Here is a 15,989-nt window from a genome sequence, read left to right on the forward strand (position 1 = left end):
GGGTGGGTCCCCAGCTTCCAGGTGCGCAGGGCCTGGAAGGCCAGAGGACAGCAAACGTGAGGTGAATCTGATGCGAATTGAGTTTACTGGGGTAGGAAACACGATGGGGGCATTCAAGGGTTGGCGGTCATGGTTTCTCTGATCCACTCCAGGTGCGAAATCACTTTGGTGAAGACAGCAGGCATATTGGGGCTGCCACATGGGATGTGGCCCCAGGACGTGATTCCTTGAAACATGCCATTGCAGATCAGTGGCCCCCCGGAGTCCCCCTGCGGCACAAGGGGGAGAGAATGACAAAGGGCAGCCGTGGCGGCGGGGTTCTGCCTGTGGAGCCCCAGCTCTCACACCTGGGCTCACAGAGCTCGAGACGGTGACTCCCCGGCCCCGGGAGAGGACACGGTTCTCTGCACAGTCCACTGTCAGAGGGCCGGCGGGATTCCAACAGAGGAGACAGCGGCTGGAGTCATGGCCAGCGGGGATGGGACTTCAGGGTTCAGTTTCTGCACAGGGGGCAGGGTCCAGAACAGTCCCAGCCGACAGGTCAGTGGGAGAGGAGCGGAATCCATCTACCGGACCCTTCTACCTTCAGGACTCCCCTCTGATGTCACCTCTCCCAAATAAGCTTTCTCTGACTAGACAGTAAATATGAGGGAGGGACAGGTGAACTCTGATGTGGTGGAGGGAGGTGCCCGTGATACCAGGATGGGGGTGTGGGAAGGAAAGGGGGCAGGGAGAGGGCGCTGAGGCTTGGTTGGGGGGAGATACAGTCTGGAAGCCGCAGAGACAGATGCCCAGTTAGCTCTCAGCAGCAGTCCAGAGCCCGAGTCCCCTCCCCCAGCACCTTGAGGCCCAGGAGGGAGGGGAAGGGGGGACAGACTGGCTCACCACACAGGTGTCCTTGCCGCCCTCCAAGTATCCAGCACACAGCATGAACTCTGTCACCTTCTGGGAGTGGGCTTTGGCACACACATCGTTGGACAGGAGTTTGAGGTCCACGCACTGGAGATCGTCTGGGTATGTGACTACAGAACAGAGATGAAAAGACCCCAAGTGGCTCCTCGGCCCCTCCTCCCTCAGACCCTGGAGTCCGGCTCCCCAGCCCCTCCTCCCTACACCCAAGGGTCTGGGCTCCAGGCTGCAGGGTCTGGCCCCGGCATACACTTATCTGGTTCGATGCTGCCCCAGCCGGAGGCGTAGCAGGTGCTCCCCACTTGGGGTTCCTGGGTGGGCAGGTCCAGGACCCTCACGGCATCGGTTATCTGGGCGGGCTCTGCCAGGCGGAGCAGCATGAGGTCGTGGCTGTAGTCCTCTCCCGGGAGGCGGGTGTGGTTCTCCAGGAGACTCAGGTTGAATCCAGGGTGTGGGAAGCTACCACTGACCTGGACAAACTGGGCTGTGTCTTCGTGCTCAAACAGGTTGTAGCGACCCAGCCACAGCTGATAATTGCTGGGGACAGAGGGGGCCCCAGGGAATGAGGAGAGAGGAGGGGGAAAGGGCGATGGGGAGCCTGGGGGGGGGTGTGTCGCGGGGGGGGAGAGAGAGAGAGAGAAACAAGGAGTAACCATGGAGAGAGAGACAGTTGGGAAGGTAAAGAGCTATGAAGAAAAGACAGTGAGTGAAAGACAGAAGGATGTGACAAGATCAAAGCCAGAGACAAAGACAGAGTGAAAAGGAGAGAGCAGAAAAGGAGAGAGGGAATGAGAGGCAGAGGGAAGACAGAAACAGAGCCCAAAGGAGACAGAGACAGAAGGAAGGGTCCTGGGGAAGAAGAAGAAGTGAAGGAACAGACTTGGAAGGAGCAGGGGCAGCAGGCAACGTGACGGAGGGAAGAGGAAGCAAAGGGAGAGAGTGAGGAACACAGGCAGTGGAGGGGGGAGGGCGGGAACGAGAGAGAACAGGAAGGGAGCATGGGGGGGGGGGAGGGCCTGGGACCTGCTCAGCTGCAGCAGGGGCTGTGGGGCTGGCTCCCCAGGAGCGGGTGGCCTGGCCCCCAGCCCAAGGACGGCGTCCCCCTCCCTCCCCAGACCTTCCCACCCTTTCCTCCTCCTTCTGCCCCTCCTCCTCCTCTTTCTCCAGGGCTCCCACTAGGCTCCAGCTGAAACCAGCCCTTCCCCGTGTCCCCCTGGAGTGGATCATTGTCCTGGAGGGAGGGGCTGAGCACGTGAGAAGACCCCTCACACAGAGACATATGGGGATAATCCCTTCCTTTTTCTGGGGTCCCATCCTGGGGGGGGGTGCTCAGCAGCACTGGGGGTGAGGCAGAGACCCAGGGGCAGAGGTGGAGAGTGAGACATAACAGTGACAGGGATGCAGCAGAGGGACCCAGAGATGGACAGAGACCTGGAGAGACACGGAGGCGCTGAGACCAAAGAGAAGGAGACCGAGAAGAATCTTAGTCATACAGACAGACACACAACAGAGCCAGTTATGGAGAGACACAGGGAGGCAGGAGGGGGAGACACAGGAAGACATTTACAAGGAGAGATGAAAGACACAGGTACCAGTGGAGGGCTTTCCTGGGGTGGTCCCCGCCACTCTCCATGACCTAGACCAGGAATGTCTTTCTTTCTCTCAGTCCTCCAGCCTCCCCTGAGGATAACCCGGGACAGTGCCCGCTGTTTATTCCTGTGGGAGCACAGACCGCCCCCCCCCCCAGACCCCCTGCCCCCACTCACTCATTTATGCAGTGGGCAGCTGTGAGCACCCACTGGGGGTGCACCAGGACGCCCCCGCACTGGAATTTGCTGTAATGGTACAGAGCTGCCTGCCAGGGCTGGGAATTCTTCTTACAGTCCCAGCCTCCTATGATCCGGGACTGGATGGGGGGCACAGCACCTGTGGAGAGGGTGCCGGGTCAGAGCAGGTGGGGAGGTGGCACCAGGAAGGCCTGGGCTAGGAGAGAGGGCTGTGCGGTGGGGTTGGGGGGACATGGGTCCAGAGGAGCAGGGCTGGAGGTCTGGGGAGACGGGCAAGGGGTACGGGAAGGGCCTGGAAGTCTGGAGCCTGCCCTGGGATTGTGGGTTGGTGGCGGGTCCTGGCGGGGGAGACTGCTGAGGGCAGAGCCAACCACAGGGATCAGGCAGGAGACAAGAAGGCAGCGTCTGGGGCAGCATGTGGTGTGGGGGTCAGGTGATTCAGGGGTGATGTGGTGCCTCTTGACTGGGACTGGGAGAGGGTCCTCTGGGGGTCTGGGGTCCTGGACTAGGGTTGGGGTCAGGACTGGGATGGGGCTCAGGAGGAGGGAGAGCCAGATGATAGTTCTTCTGGGATTGGGTGATTCTCATGGAGATTAGGGTCACGGTCTGAGGGTGTTGGAGGGATCTGGGGTTCTCCTGGGGGTGGTGTCGGAGAGGAAGGAAGGTGGAGACGTGTTGGGGCCAAGCAGCTGTGGGTCCTCCCTGCGTTCCCACTTGGTGTGGGGTTTTAGAATCACATGTGGGGGTCCTGCGGGAGGTCGGGGAGGACAGCTGGGTTCTGAAGGTACTTGGGATTCTGGAGGGAAGTCTAGAAAAACAGAGCTTCACAGGAGGGGTGCATTTGGGGAGGGCTGGAGCGTGGGCGGGGGAAGGAAATTCCACAAGGAAAGGAGTGTGTGGTTGGGGGTTCTGGGTGTTCTTCCTCAGGGAGAAGGCTGGGGGTGCTGGACCGGGGTTCAGCGGCAAAGAGGTGGGGAAGGAAGAGACATCTGTAGAATCCTCATACCAGGAGGGGAAGCGGGTCCACCCGGAGTCATGGGGTCTGTTTGGGGAGAAGTATAGGTGTCTGATGGAATTTAGGGAGTCTCGGGAAGATTTGAGGGAAACCAGATGCCAGGGACTGGAGGACCTAGCTGAGAACTGACAGCTGGAAGGGAAAAGTCACCAGGGTATGGAAGGATGTGGGGACTCAGGAGCTACAGACAGAGAACCACTAAGGACTAGAAGGGGGCTGTCGGGGTCCCAGGATCTGCTGGGACTGGGGGCACTCCTTGCAAGAGCAGGAGTCCCCCAAAGAGAGAGACAGATGGCCCAGCCTCTGCCCCTTTGGTAAAGTGGCTCAGGGCAGGGGTCGGAGTGGGGAGGAGGAGAAGATTTGGGGGGTTCCTGGGAGGGAGCAGGACCTAGCACAATAGTGGGAACTGTGACCACAGAAGAGGGGCTGGGAGAGAGCCTGGGACCCGGCCTGGGATGGACTGTGGGAGAGGAAGAAGTTATTGGGGGTGAGGGCAGCATGAAAGTGGGGTCCACTCTCCCCCTCCCCCTCCCATCCCTCTGTCTCACCAGCCCCCGCCAGGGACAGGGCAAGGCACAGAACCAGGAACCACATGGTGACCACAGGCAGGCAGGTGGTGAGCTTGGAGCTCAGGAGCCTCCCCAAGGAGCATTTTAAAGCCTTCATCCACCCCCTCCCCACCCTGAGGACCCGCCCCTGCCCTGCTGGCATCCAGATGCTGGCCAAGGCCCTGCCCCCGCTGCCTCCTGGGGGCTGGACACCTCCTCCCACCCCAGAGCTGTGGAAGGGGCGGGAGAGCAAGCACCTGTTGTTCTGTGGGCCCTGATTGTGCTGGAAGCGTTCCTGGGGCCTGAGGCCAGACAGGGCAGGGCCTGGAGCTCCTGGGCCCCTGCTCTTGGAGACAGAGCCGGTGAGGGGAGTTGGGGGGGGGCGGTGAGAAGAAACAGGAGCACGGAGGAATCAATGACCTCCAGTACAAAGTCCGATATATACCTGAACCCCAAGGAAGGTCACACACCTGAAGACCCAGGGTATCCTCAAACACCAGCTGAGGGGCTCCGATTCCCTTCTCCCCGCACCACTTGGAGCCAACACGCCAGTTTCCCGGCTTCAGCTGCCTCCGAAATGTAAGGCTTTCAGAACACCCTGATCCTTGCACTCCCAGACTCAGGATCTAGGTCCAAATCCATTTATTGTTTCTCTCCGAATAAAATCTCAGGGTACCTACCACCACCAGCCTAGTGCCCCCAGATCCAGAAACGAGGTGTCAGTGGTCTCCCTAAATAAGTCCCCTAGCATTCCAAAATCCAATGTCTCCCCCCCCCCGCCCGACTCCCAGAACAACATTGGGATCTCATCACACCCCACCACTACTCCTTGAGCGTCCAAGCCTGGACGCTCACGTTTAGGTCCTTTAAAGTCCCAGGAATTCCAGATTATCTGCCTCCCAAGGTCAAGAGAGGCCTCTCTACAAACGTAAGTCCCCTTCCCCCGGTAGGATATTTAGATCTCAAGAGCCAGGTTTATGTGGTTCAACATTCAGTGACCTTGAAGACCCCATTTTGGGAGGAATCTCTGTTGAGAATCAGGAACGAGATTTCCGCAACCTCAATGGTAAACTCATGGGCTTCTGGCACATTCTCTGAGCTCTTCAGCAAAATCAAAGTAGGCCACAGGGTAGCCCAGCCTCCGCTGCACGTCGGGAGACTGCTTAAGGAAAAAGAGAGCATTTGCCTTTTTGCCTGGCTGCCAGGAGGCCCACAACTGAATCTCGAAGAAAATGAAGTCATTCTCGATCATCTAGCGTGTGCTGGGGGTCTTTTCCGCTGGGGTCCAGAGATACATTTGCCCTGTGCCAGGCACTATTGGGATGAGTTCATATAACCTTCCTCATTTAATCCTTACAACGCCGTGAGGTAAGCAACATGAAGATCTCTGTTTCACACCTGGGGAAACCGGAGCTGAGTGGCATCGAGTCTTTTCCTCAAGACTGCACAGCTAATCCTGTGTGTATGTGAACGAAGAGCCCTGCTTCAAGCTGTTTCTTTTCACCTAGGCATCGGGGCAGCGAGTGAAATGGAGCAACGTACAGTGGCCTTGGGTTCCCCACCCAGTCTCTGGCTCCCACTTCCCTTCATCTCCAGAAGAAAGTCACAGCAACTCCTACAGAGAAACTTGCATCAGCACTGTTATCTCAGTGTTTAAACAGGTGACCTTGAGCACCAGCTCTGGCTTGACATGGGACAAATCCTTGGCCAACATGTGCGTCTTGGACAGATGGGGTGTTAAGGGATGGCTCAGTTCTGTCCCAGGTCAGGGTGGGGTGGGTGGCCAGCTACAGGAGTTTCTGCTCAGCCAGAGACACAGGTGGTAGACCAAAACAGTCAGTTCCTCTTCATGGTGTCCCTGATCCACCCCAAGTAGCTGCAGACTTTGGTATAAACACCAGGCTTGTTCGTAGTGTCACAGGGGACGTTACCCCAGGACACGATTCCCTGCAGGACTCCCCCACAGACCAGCCACCCTGTGTGGGGTCCCCCGGAGTCACCCTGTGTGGGGAAGAGAAAGTTTGAGTGGGAAACTTCTGGATCCAGTGCGCCCATCCTTAGCCTAATCACCGGGCACGATCTCCGTCAAAGCCCAATCCGACCCCACCCCATGCAATCCCTCTCCAACTCAACTCGATACAACCCAGTTTAACCCAATCTAATCCAACTCAACCGCAACCTAACACAACTCAATACAACTCAGCCAATCTATGTTCAATCCCCGCCATGTAGCGCCAACCCGACCCAACCCCCACGTCGTCCCCATTCAAACCCAAACCAGGCCTATCTATGTCCATCCTTACTGCCAACACAGCCAACCCCTGCTGTTACGGCTTTCACATCCCAGACAAAACTTACCCCATCCGCATTTCAACCCAACGTATTTTCCTTCTAAAATCAAACCAAGCCCATTCCTATTCTCAAATCAAAGCCAGGCCATTCCACACCAACCACCACATCATCCACCCCAAATACAACGCACCCCTACCTGCATCCCCAACCCCATCTCCAACTCCACCCCCGTTCTAACTGCCCTTCCTTCTCCACCCCCACATCTATCCCTAGCATCTTCTCTGGCCCAAAGCAAGCACAACCCGACCCCATCCCAACACCCAAGCCTGTTCCCCTAAACCCATGGCTCTGACCCCACAGGAGTCCGTGCCTCCGCCTTCTACTCCTGCACACACCGTAGTGCTCATAAGGCGCCCTGGGTAGTCCTTGCTACAAGATGTGGCCGGGATAACACTGATGTTGGCACAATGCAGCGGATCTGGGAGACTCACTGGGGAGGACAGTGGGCTTGGAGTGAATCCATACTTTCAGGCCCTTGTGTCCTTCGCCCACGAACCCTGGAGAATAGGGTCCCTGGAGGCCTGACACCCAGCGCCATCCTTTCACGCACCTTGTGACCTTGCGCTCCCTTTGGCCCCAGGCTTGTCATCAGCCACCAGGCCCCAGCCGGACACCACGCAGGCCTTGCCTGGTTGGGGACAATGCGTGGGCAGCGCGACGGGACGCACTTGCGGGGAGAGGCACGTGGGCCGGGTTAGACGTGGCAACATGACGTCGTGGCGACGGCTGCGCGCTTCGTGGCACGGGTGTGGGACGAGGCGAGCTACAGTCCACAGCCCTTCCGGGCCATCGCGCTTGCGCAGATTGTGCTCGCCTAGGCGCACGCTCATGAAGCTGTGCGCGTGCGCGGGCGATTATCCGCAAGGGCAGTGAGGAGCGGACGGAAAGACCAAAGAGCCGGCTAGCTGGGGTCCTTCACCCCTCGGGGAATCTGGAGATGCCTTTACCCTCTATTTCCGAGGCGCTGAAGCCCCGTTCTAGCCCCTGCCCCTCTGGGGCCACGGAGGTGCGCACACTTAGAACTCAGCCCCCAGGCTCCAGCTCTCTCCTCCTCAGAATCCAGGATTCTCAGATCCCTAGGCCCTTGGCATCCTGCCCCTCAGGACCCTGAGCCCTGCCTTCATACCCGGTGTGGCGGTGGGCAGCAGACAGCATCCGGCGTGCAGAGTGAGGGAAAGACCGCAGTTAAAGCGTCCACGCTCCAAGAGGGCCGCTCGCCTCGGCTGGGAGTGGGGCTCACACGCCTCACCTTTCAGCCTCTTGGCGGAGTGGTGCTGGGCCGCTGGGAGAGGAAGCAGAGAAGGATCCCTCACAACACAGTCTTTTCCCTTGTCGCACCTTGCCTACACCCTGCCCATGGTATGTATTTTTCACCTGTGCTCCCCACCCCCCCCCCCCATGTCTTAGGACGTCCCCATCCTTGAATTTCAAGTACTGTCTTCTCTCAGGCTTTGACAACTGCTGCTTGTTTTCTCCAGGACTGGCCCCTTGCCCTTCGCCCTCACCCGTTTATTACAGGATTCTGGGAGAGCGGGTATGTGGGGAAGGACCAGAAGGCAAGAAGTCCTCTGAGATTAGAAGTGGAGACAGGGACACTGGATAAGGATCCAGAAAGACGGTCACTTGGGACCAGCCATTCGAGGTCGCCACGCTGCCACAGGCATCAGATGGATGGGATGTGGCCACTCGGTGTATGACACCCAGTCTTGGCTCCAGAGTCCGGACATCTCAGCCAAATGCAGATGTGGCCACACAAGGTCATGGGCAAACATACAGCTGCAGCTGCAGCTTCAAGGATCACAGCACAGAGATTCATAGGTATATATGAGTCTGGACAGTTCCAGTGTGGGTGTGCATGTGGATACACACACACACACACACGCACACACACGCACGCACACGCACAGACACTGATTTGGACATACAAGCTCACATCTAAATTTACAGTCTCCTGTGTGGGTCTGAACGTACTAGGTCACAGACTTGCACACTAGCACCCAGGGGCTGGACCACAAGGTGGGGTCCTTAATAAGGGTACATGGGGAGAGACATGGATATGCACTCGGTCCCCCAAAGACTTGCGCACAGACGTGAGTCTGAGTATAGTGGTTATATCGGAATGTTAGAGTAAAACCCCTGCGTCCATGTTATCTGTGAGCCTTTGAGCAAATTATTTGACCTTTCTGAGCCTACATTTCCTCATCTGTAAGATGGGATTGTTGTAAGGAATGAATAAGAGACAGAGACAGAGAGAGAGGGAGAGAGAGAGAGAGATGTCTGGCTTATTATAGCTGCTTAATAAATACTACTTATTTTAAACAAAGGACACGTAGACTTATTTTTTTTTTTAACGTTTATTTATTTTTTTTGGGACAGAGAGAGACAGAGCATGAACGGGGGAGGGGCAGAGAGAGAGGGAGACACAGAATCAGAAACAGGCTCCAGGCTCTGAGCCATCAGCCCAGAGCCCGATGCGGGGCTCGAACTCACGGACCGCGAGATCGTGACCTGGCTGAAGTCGGACGCTTAACCGACTGCGCCACCCAGGCGCCCCACGTAGACTTATTTATGCAGATATGCATGTGGATGTTCAGGTTGTGGACAGAAATTTAGCCAAAGTAAGTCAGCCATATGAACAGGCTCAAATGAAGATAATCAAGGTCAAAACTATGATTCATCCTCAAGTCACTTTGTGGGGATCCAGAGTAATAGACACTGACCCAGAGGGCCAACACTTAGATGTGGCCCCACTAGATCACACCCCAGGGAAACAAAGGACACAGGGCTAGGCATCCAAGGTCAAAGACGTAGCCAGAGGCACAAGACAGGACATGTTTTCCCATCTCTAGACCTGTTGCCTTGTCAGTCACTTGGTGTTCAAGGTCACTCATTGCGTTTCACATGGGGGACCTGGCTCACACATGTGGGCAGGATGTGGACACACAGGGCCTTGCAAACCCACCACACACACACACACACACACACACACGCAGGACACTGCAGCATTGTACCATGCACAAGGACATAAACAGCGATGTTTCAAAGTCACAAAACCGTGACCCGCTACTGGGCAATGGGGATATGATCCCTCAAGATCACAGCCAAACACACAGACACCCACACTGGGGCAGGAATTTGCACAGCTAGACAAAATACCCACATTCTGCCTGCCAGGGTCAAGAACTGGGCCAAGGGCCCTGGCAAGGTTGGGGGAATGCGGATGTGGTAGACAGGGGGCTTAACAAGGGAAGGGTGGGGTTGTCCTGCAAAGAAGGACAGAAGGTGTGGGCTGAACAGCTGGGCATCGAGGCTGCATCTGGCCAGTCCAAGCCGGAGGAGGGTGGAGGCCCTGGCTGGGTGCAGCGGCAGGCGGGAGGCAGGGAGGAGAGAGCACAGAGAAAGCCTGAGGGGAGGCTGGCAGCAGGGGGGAGCTTCAAGGGGCCCCCAGAGGCGAGGGTCACGTGGGGACATAATGAAAGTCCACCCTCAACTTCTCCAGGTAGAGGCGTCAGGTTACAGTTAAGTTCTCCATGGGTGGTAGCTGAACATGGTTTGGAGTTTTCCTGCTACCCAGGGTCACCTTGACATTGTGGCCACCCCTCTCTAGCCTCAGCCCTCTTCCCTGTCAAGTGAGGCCGGTAGAGCCCACCCTACAGAGATGTTTTGAGAATTAGATGAGCTGTAGCACGTACCCAGGACTCAGCAGTGCTAACAACACCCTCACGGGGGTACTGCCCTGGGCTAAGTCCCTTCTCGTGCCCTACACACAGGACCACATTCAATCCTGCCCTGGGGGCATCAGTTCCTATGTCCACGGTACAGTTGGGGATCTCGAGTCGCAGAGATGTTCAGTAACTGCAAAATGGTGAGCTGGAATTCAAACCTGGAGTCTGTGCTCTTGACCTTGCTAACACTTGTTGAATGCTTATTATGAGCTTTATCTACATTGTGCTATTGAAACCTCACCGTGGTGGTCATGGGTAGGTGCTGTCTTCTAGAGAAGGCACTCTAGGTGGAGAGAGGTGAAGTCATTTCCTCAAGGTCACACAGCAAGGAAGGGGCAGCCCCAGACCTTGAACTCAGGTCTGTGTCATCCCCAGAGCTGATTTGCTGTCGGGAGCAGCGAGAGACCCAGTTGGCTTGGGGACTCCAGAGCAGCCCCAGGCTTCTGAAAGTTCTTGGGGTAGGGTGAGCACTCAGGAGCATCGGGTGGCTGGGTGGGGTGGGGTGGAGCAGGGCTGGGGGTGCTGGCAGATCGTAGGCCCTGGCTTTGCTCCTGATGGAGCGGAGAGGTACCGCACCCCCACAGACCCAGACCTGACCTGGGCCCACCTCACCTGCAGGCGTCAGCAGGAAGGAGAAGGTGAGAAGCCACATTATGGAGAAGGGATGCGGGTTCTGCTGAAGTCTGGGGAGGGGAGAGAGTGAATGGAGTTGAGCCTGGACACTTCCGCCCTCCCCTGAATCCCTCCAGACACAAACACATCCATCCCACCTGCTGCTTGAGAAACTTCTTTCACCATCTTGGTCCCCCCTACCCCCACCCCAGACTGTTCTTCCTCCCCGCCCCACCCGGGTTCTCCATCTCTGAGGGTTCCTGTTGTTTCTCTAGGCACCAGAACAGGCCCTCAGGTGCCCCACAGCCCGTCAGCCCCCAGCACCATCCCACTTGGCCCTGGATCTCTCTCCAACCCTGAGGCTCTGGGTCAGGATACATTCTCCCCCCCCAGACCCTAATCCCAGCCTCCTGTCTGGCCTCCTGGGGGTGTGTCTTCCCCCCATTTGTCCCTCCAGTCAAGTTCCCACTCCCCTAGCTCGTTCCCCTACATGCCCCCTCAGGGTCTTTCCATGCCCAGAGTTGACCCTGTCCGACTCCTGCCTATAGCCCTCATAGATTCCCCAGCGCCCTCAGGATAAAGTCCTCGCTCCCCAGCCTCACTTTTGAGGATATGGGGGTTTCTCCCTTTCCAGCCCCTCTGACCAGGTGTCTCATGACCTTGCCTTTCTAGGCATAGCTCATTCTCCCATTTTCCTTCCTGCGATTTCATGCCTCCCTGGCTTTGCTCAGGCTGTTCCTCCTGGCAGGTATGCCATTCCCTTCAAGGTCCACTTCCTCCCTGAGGCCTTTTCTGACCTTCTCTGGTCCATGGTGTCTACCTTACCCACCAGACTGGGAACTTACTGAGGGCAGGCCTGGCCTGACTGGACTCTGGATCCCCAGCACTGCCCAGTGAAGGGTCTAGTCCATGGGAGGCCCCAGCAAGCTTAGGGAGTGGAGGAAAGCCTTCCTCTCATCTTCCAAATTCATATTCCGCCCCCAAGGCTCAGCCCCCACCTCTTCTGGGAGGCCCTGGGACCTAACAGGTGTCCTTTCTGGGCCGCTCAGCCCTGGTTCTGCCTCCATCACATCACAGATCCCCAGACATGCTCAGGCAAGGTCTTCTCTGTGTCCCCAGCACTGCCCAGCCTGGAGCCTGTCACACGGGGCACCTTGGGGAGGTTGAGCTGAGGTGACCTGAACCCCTGATGACTCCTGACTTTGTTCTTGGCTCTGACACAAGTGTTTTGGGGGACATCCTCCTGATTCACTCCACCCCCACCCCTTCCCCGTCCCTCCCCCACCCCCCACTCCCTCTTTCATCTCCGGGACATTTTCTTGGTTCAGGTTCAACTTGGAGCCTCAGCAAAGGACACATGAAATTACACAGGTGCCCTTGAAACTCAGCTCCCTCAGGGCAGTCCGTGTCGGTTCCCGGGGATAGGGCACCCAGTGTTTCTTCTAGATCAGGGCAGACCTGTGTCTCCTCTAGTGTCTCTCACCTCCCCCCAACCCTGACTTTTGTCTCAAAAGAGCTCACCCCCTCCAGATCCCCCAGCTTCATCTGGGGCAGCTTGGATGCCGGGGGAAGGGGAGCAGGCATCTGAATACTTGAATTTCTAAGTCCCCAGCCCCACCCGGGTCTAGAGGGGGTAGGGTGGGGTGGGAGGTGGTTGAGATTCAGGTTTACAGGCCGGGATGCCTAGGTGGCTAGTGGGGTGGGGGACAAGGCCTAATGAGCATTTATTAGATTGAAGTTTTTGTCTGAGTCTGTAAGGAAGAATTCCCTGCCAGGGACAGTTCCTCAAGGGAGAGGAAGTAGGAGGGCAAGAGCCCCAAATCAGAGATCAACACATAGGACCAGGAGTCTGCAACTTGGAATTTGGGGTCTAGAGTGTGGAAACTGGATTCTAGAGTCATGCTTCTTGTGCCTGGAGTTGGGTTCGGGATCTTGGATTCTGGATGTTGATCTGGATCCCTGGTTTTGGATTCTGAACCTTGGATCTCTGATTCTGGCCAGTGGATTCTGGATCTGGATCCCCACTTCCTGATCTTGAATTCTGGAGTCAGATCTCTGATTCTGGACCTTGCTGCCTGGGCCTCCTAACTCTGGATTCTGGATATTAGATTCTGGATCTTGGGTTTTGCAGTTTTTGCTGTGGCTCTCCAACTCTGGACTCTGAGTTTGGAGGTCTAGAGTCAGGCATTTATGACTTGAAGTCTAGAGTGTGGATTTTAGAGTCTGCATTCTGGAGTTTGGGTCTGGAATCTGGATCCTAAGAGTCTGGTCTTTGAGTGACAGGTCTTGGTCTTGGATCCTAGAAGCCTTTGAATCTGGAGTCCAGACTAGGAATCTGGAATTTGGTGTTTGGAATCTAAGACTTGAGGCCTTGAGCCACCTTCCTTGGTGGGACCTGAGTGGGTGGTGGCGAGGGGAAGGAGGCGAACCCCTGGGGATTTTAATCATCATGAGAACTTCCCTGGTGCCAGGCTAAGCGCTTTCCATCGTGATCGCATGTGTTCCTCCCACTAAGTCACGCAGGCGTGTGACACAGATGGGGACCCCGAGGGAACTGACACCTAGCTCAGCCCATGCTCGCGGGCTCACTGGGAGGGCGCCTGGCTCCGCCTCCGACGCGGTGACGTCTGCGCCCCTCCTCCCGCCCACTCTGACCGCGGCAGACCTGGGCTATCGATCGTAGTCCTCCTGGGCATCTTTCCAGTTGTCCTTCACCTCCAAAGGCAGGCCGAGTCCCGCCCTCTGCCTTGCTCCTCCTCCTCCTCCTCCTGCGAACACTCCCCGGAGCCTTTCTTTCCTCGACTCCTGTGGATCAACCGCCAACCATCCAGGTCTCTTTCATCTGACCCTGAACTCCAGCCTCTGGAGGCACATGCTCCTGGGCATCCTGCCCCCCCGGCCCCCCCCAGTGTCCCCAGGCCCTTCTCACTCGCGTCCTAACTCCTTTGTCTCTCCCCAAACTCCTCCTCCCTTGTTTCCCGTCTCAGGGACAGCTCCACCCACCACCCAGTACCCCCCAGGCACTGTCCCAGCCCCTCCCTCTCCCTTAGGCCCGGCAGCTCCGCGGTCCCCAGCCCCACCCCTTCTCTCTATTTCCTTGGCCTGGGTGCAGCTTCTAGATCCTTGCCTCCAGCCTCCCTCCCATCCATCTCCAGGTGGCCTCAGAAGGTCTCACTACACTGAAGGTCTCTTTAACACTCAGAGTTGACCCCTTTCTCCTCCTGCTCACAAGCCCTTCTGTGGTGACTCCGCATCCCGCTGGACAAGGTTCCTGCCCTCAGTGGGACGTTCGAGGCTGGGACCCCCCCTTGTCTGAACAAGACTCACCTTGAATCCCTCCCCTCGGGAGACAGTCCCTGTGTGCTGACCACCCTGGAATAAGCCTGGATTCCTGGTGCTGGAAGCTCCCCCTTCCCCTTCATTATGGGACCACTCGAAGGTGGTGTTTCAGGGTGCTGGCTCTAAAGTCAGACAGCCTGGGCTCAGGCCCCTGCTCCCCCATTTGCTAATTTGGGAGATCCTGTTATGTATTTTCGCTTCTTTGTGCTTCTGAGTCTCATCCTTAAAATCAGGTCATCAGAGGACCCCATCATAGAGTTTTCCAAGGAGTACCTAAGAGCTAGTGCACGTGAGGAGCTAAGAGCACATAGCAAACCATGACTGTTCATTTCGCCCCATTTCACACAGGAACAGACAGGGGGAAGGGGAGGGTCCCACTGGTTCAAGATCACCCAGGCTGTAGAAGTTGGGAGGGGGGCAAGAGAATGGTCCAAGGGACCCTGTTACCTCTTGGGTGCAAAGCGTCACTTCTCTGGTTATCAGGGTCTTAGTGTGGGGTAGGAGTAGAAAAGGGATGGGGATGGTCTCTGGGTTGGATGAATACGCATGCAGCAGGTGTGAAATCACAAAATTAAGTTGGCGTTTGAAAGACTGGTTAACACAGGGTGTGATTCAGATGTGGACTCCAGAACCAGGGGGCCTGGGTTGGAATCTTGCCTCGAACACATAACACATCCTTGGGAAAGTCGCTTGGCCTCTCTGTGCCTCGGTTTCCTTATCTGTAAGACGAGAATAATTGCTTCTGCCTCACAGGAGTGTTTTGAGGCATGAATGCCTGAAACCCGTGCCTGGCGACTTTTGAAAACGTTGCCTCTTTTCTTCTTGTCCTGGGAGGCTCCCGCCGCTAGGTGGCGCCAATGTGCACTTGTCCGCCGGAGGGTTTGCTCCTGGGTCTGAGGGAGGAGGGTTTGGGTGAAGGACCCAGAATCTTGGAACTCTGACTGAAGAACGAGGTGAATCTTGGCGGCTGCCGGGGCAGGTATGGAGGTGGGTGGGGGGTGGAGACCTGTCCCGGGATTTGTCCCTAATTGGTCTACGGGAGTTTTGGGATCCAATCAGTGATGGGACGGGTTTGTGTAGGCATTTGGTTTCCCACAGGGGTGGACTGCCGTGGTCGGTGGACGCAAGGCCGTGTCCCTCCACCCAGACCAGAGAGCTCCCACCGTCCTTCATGGACAGAGGGGGAGGGACCAACATCCAGTCCAGCAGAACATCAAAGGTGGTGGGGATGGTGGGGGAGAGAGAGAATATGGCAGGGAGAAGAAGGGAGAGAGAGAGAGAGAGAGAGAACAGGACAAAAGACAAAGGAAGGCGGGACAGACCTTTCCCCCAAACCCACCTCCTTCCCATCTGCCCCCAGCAACACCTGTGTCAGAGCTTTGCCCCCCCCCACCCCGCCCTGCTGCCTTGTCTTTTCACTTTTTAAAAATGTTTGTTTATTTCTTCCATATTTATTCCTTTCCTGAGAGGGAGAGAAGGACAGAGTGCGAGCAAGGGAGGGGGTAGACAGAGAAGGAGACACAGAATTGGAAGAAGGCTCCAGGCTCTGAGCTGTCAGCATAGAGCCTGACATGGGGCTCGAATTCATGAACTGCAAGATTGTGACCTGACCCAAAGTCAGATGCTTAACTGACTGAGGCACTTAGGTGCCCCTTTTTCTTTCTTTCTTTCTTTCTTTCTTTCTTTCTTTCTTTCTTTCTTT

At 56.6% G+C, this 15,989-nt stretch overlaps 2 protein-coding genes across 2 annotated transcripts in view; both read right to left on the reverse strand.

Annotated features, from left to right (window-relative positions):
- Positions 1-66: 66 nt before the first annotated feature.
- Positions 67-4,343, reverse strand: LOC121018990 (kallikrein-1). The gene is made up of 5 exons (XM_040458145.1): positions 4,260-4,343; positions 2,676-2,835; positions 1,160-1,446; positions 886-1,022; positions 67-269 (listed from the first exon to the last, which is right to left on the reverse strand). Exons 1-5 carry the CDS (start codon positions 4,303-4,305, stop codon positions 114-116), a joined length of 786 nt encoding a protein of 261 aa, XP_040314079.1. The 5' UTR covers positions 4,306-4,343; the 3' UTR covers positions 67-113.
- A 1,426-nt stretch (positions 4,344-5,769) lies between these two features.
- The window catches only part of KLK15 (kallikrein related peptidase 15), a 14,026-nt gene continuing 3,806 nt past the window's right edge, over positions 5,770-15,989 (reverse strand). Inside the window, exons 4-9 of the mRNA XM_040457946.1 lie at positions 10,949-11,019; positions 9,772-9,874; positions 7,708-7,949; positions 7,162-7,467; positions 6,905-7,041; positions 5,770-6,260 (exon numbers count right to left, since the gene is read on the reverse strand). Coding sequence (XP_040313880.1) covers positions 6,096-6,260; positions 6,905-7,041; positions 7,162-7,467; positions 7,708-7,949; positions 9,772-9,874; positions 10,949-11,019 — 1,024 coding nt within the window. The 3' untranslated portion in view covers positions 5,770-6,095. The remainder of the gene's footprint in view (positions 6,261-6,904; positions 7,042-7,161; positions 7,468-7,707; positions 7,950-9,771; positions 9,875-10,948; positions 11,020-15,989) is intronic.

Source organism: Herpailurus yagouaroundi, unplaced genomic scaffold (genome assembly GCF_014898765.1).
Source record: "Herpailurus yagouaroundi ecotype Mexico unplaced genomic scaffold, PumYag 220, whole genome shotgun sequence".
NCBI classification, from domain to species: domain Eukaryota; kingdom Metazoa; phylum Chordata; class Mammalia; order Carnivora; family Felidae; genus Herpailurus; species Herpailurus yagouaroundi.

Excerpts from the sequence above, each read along its gene's own strand:
- LOC121018990 (XM_040458145.1), bottom strand. The coding sequence starts at position 4,305 with ATGTGGTTCCTGGTTCTGTGCCTTGCCCTGTCCCTGGCGGGGGCTG. Across the intron at positions 1,447-2,675 it reads GCTGCCCACTGCATAAATGA|CAATTATCAGCTGTGGCTGG; the intron begins GTGAGTGGGGGC and ends CTCTGTCCCCAG. Across the intron at positions 1,023-1,159 it reads CAGCATCGAACCAGATAAGT|TCACATACCCAGACGATCTC; the intron begins GTATGCCGGGGC and ends TCTGTTCTGTAG.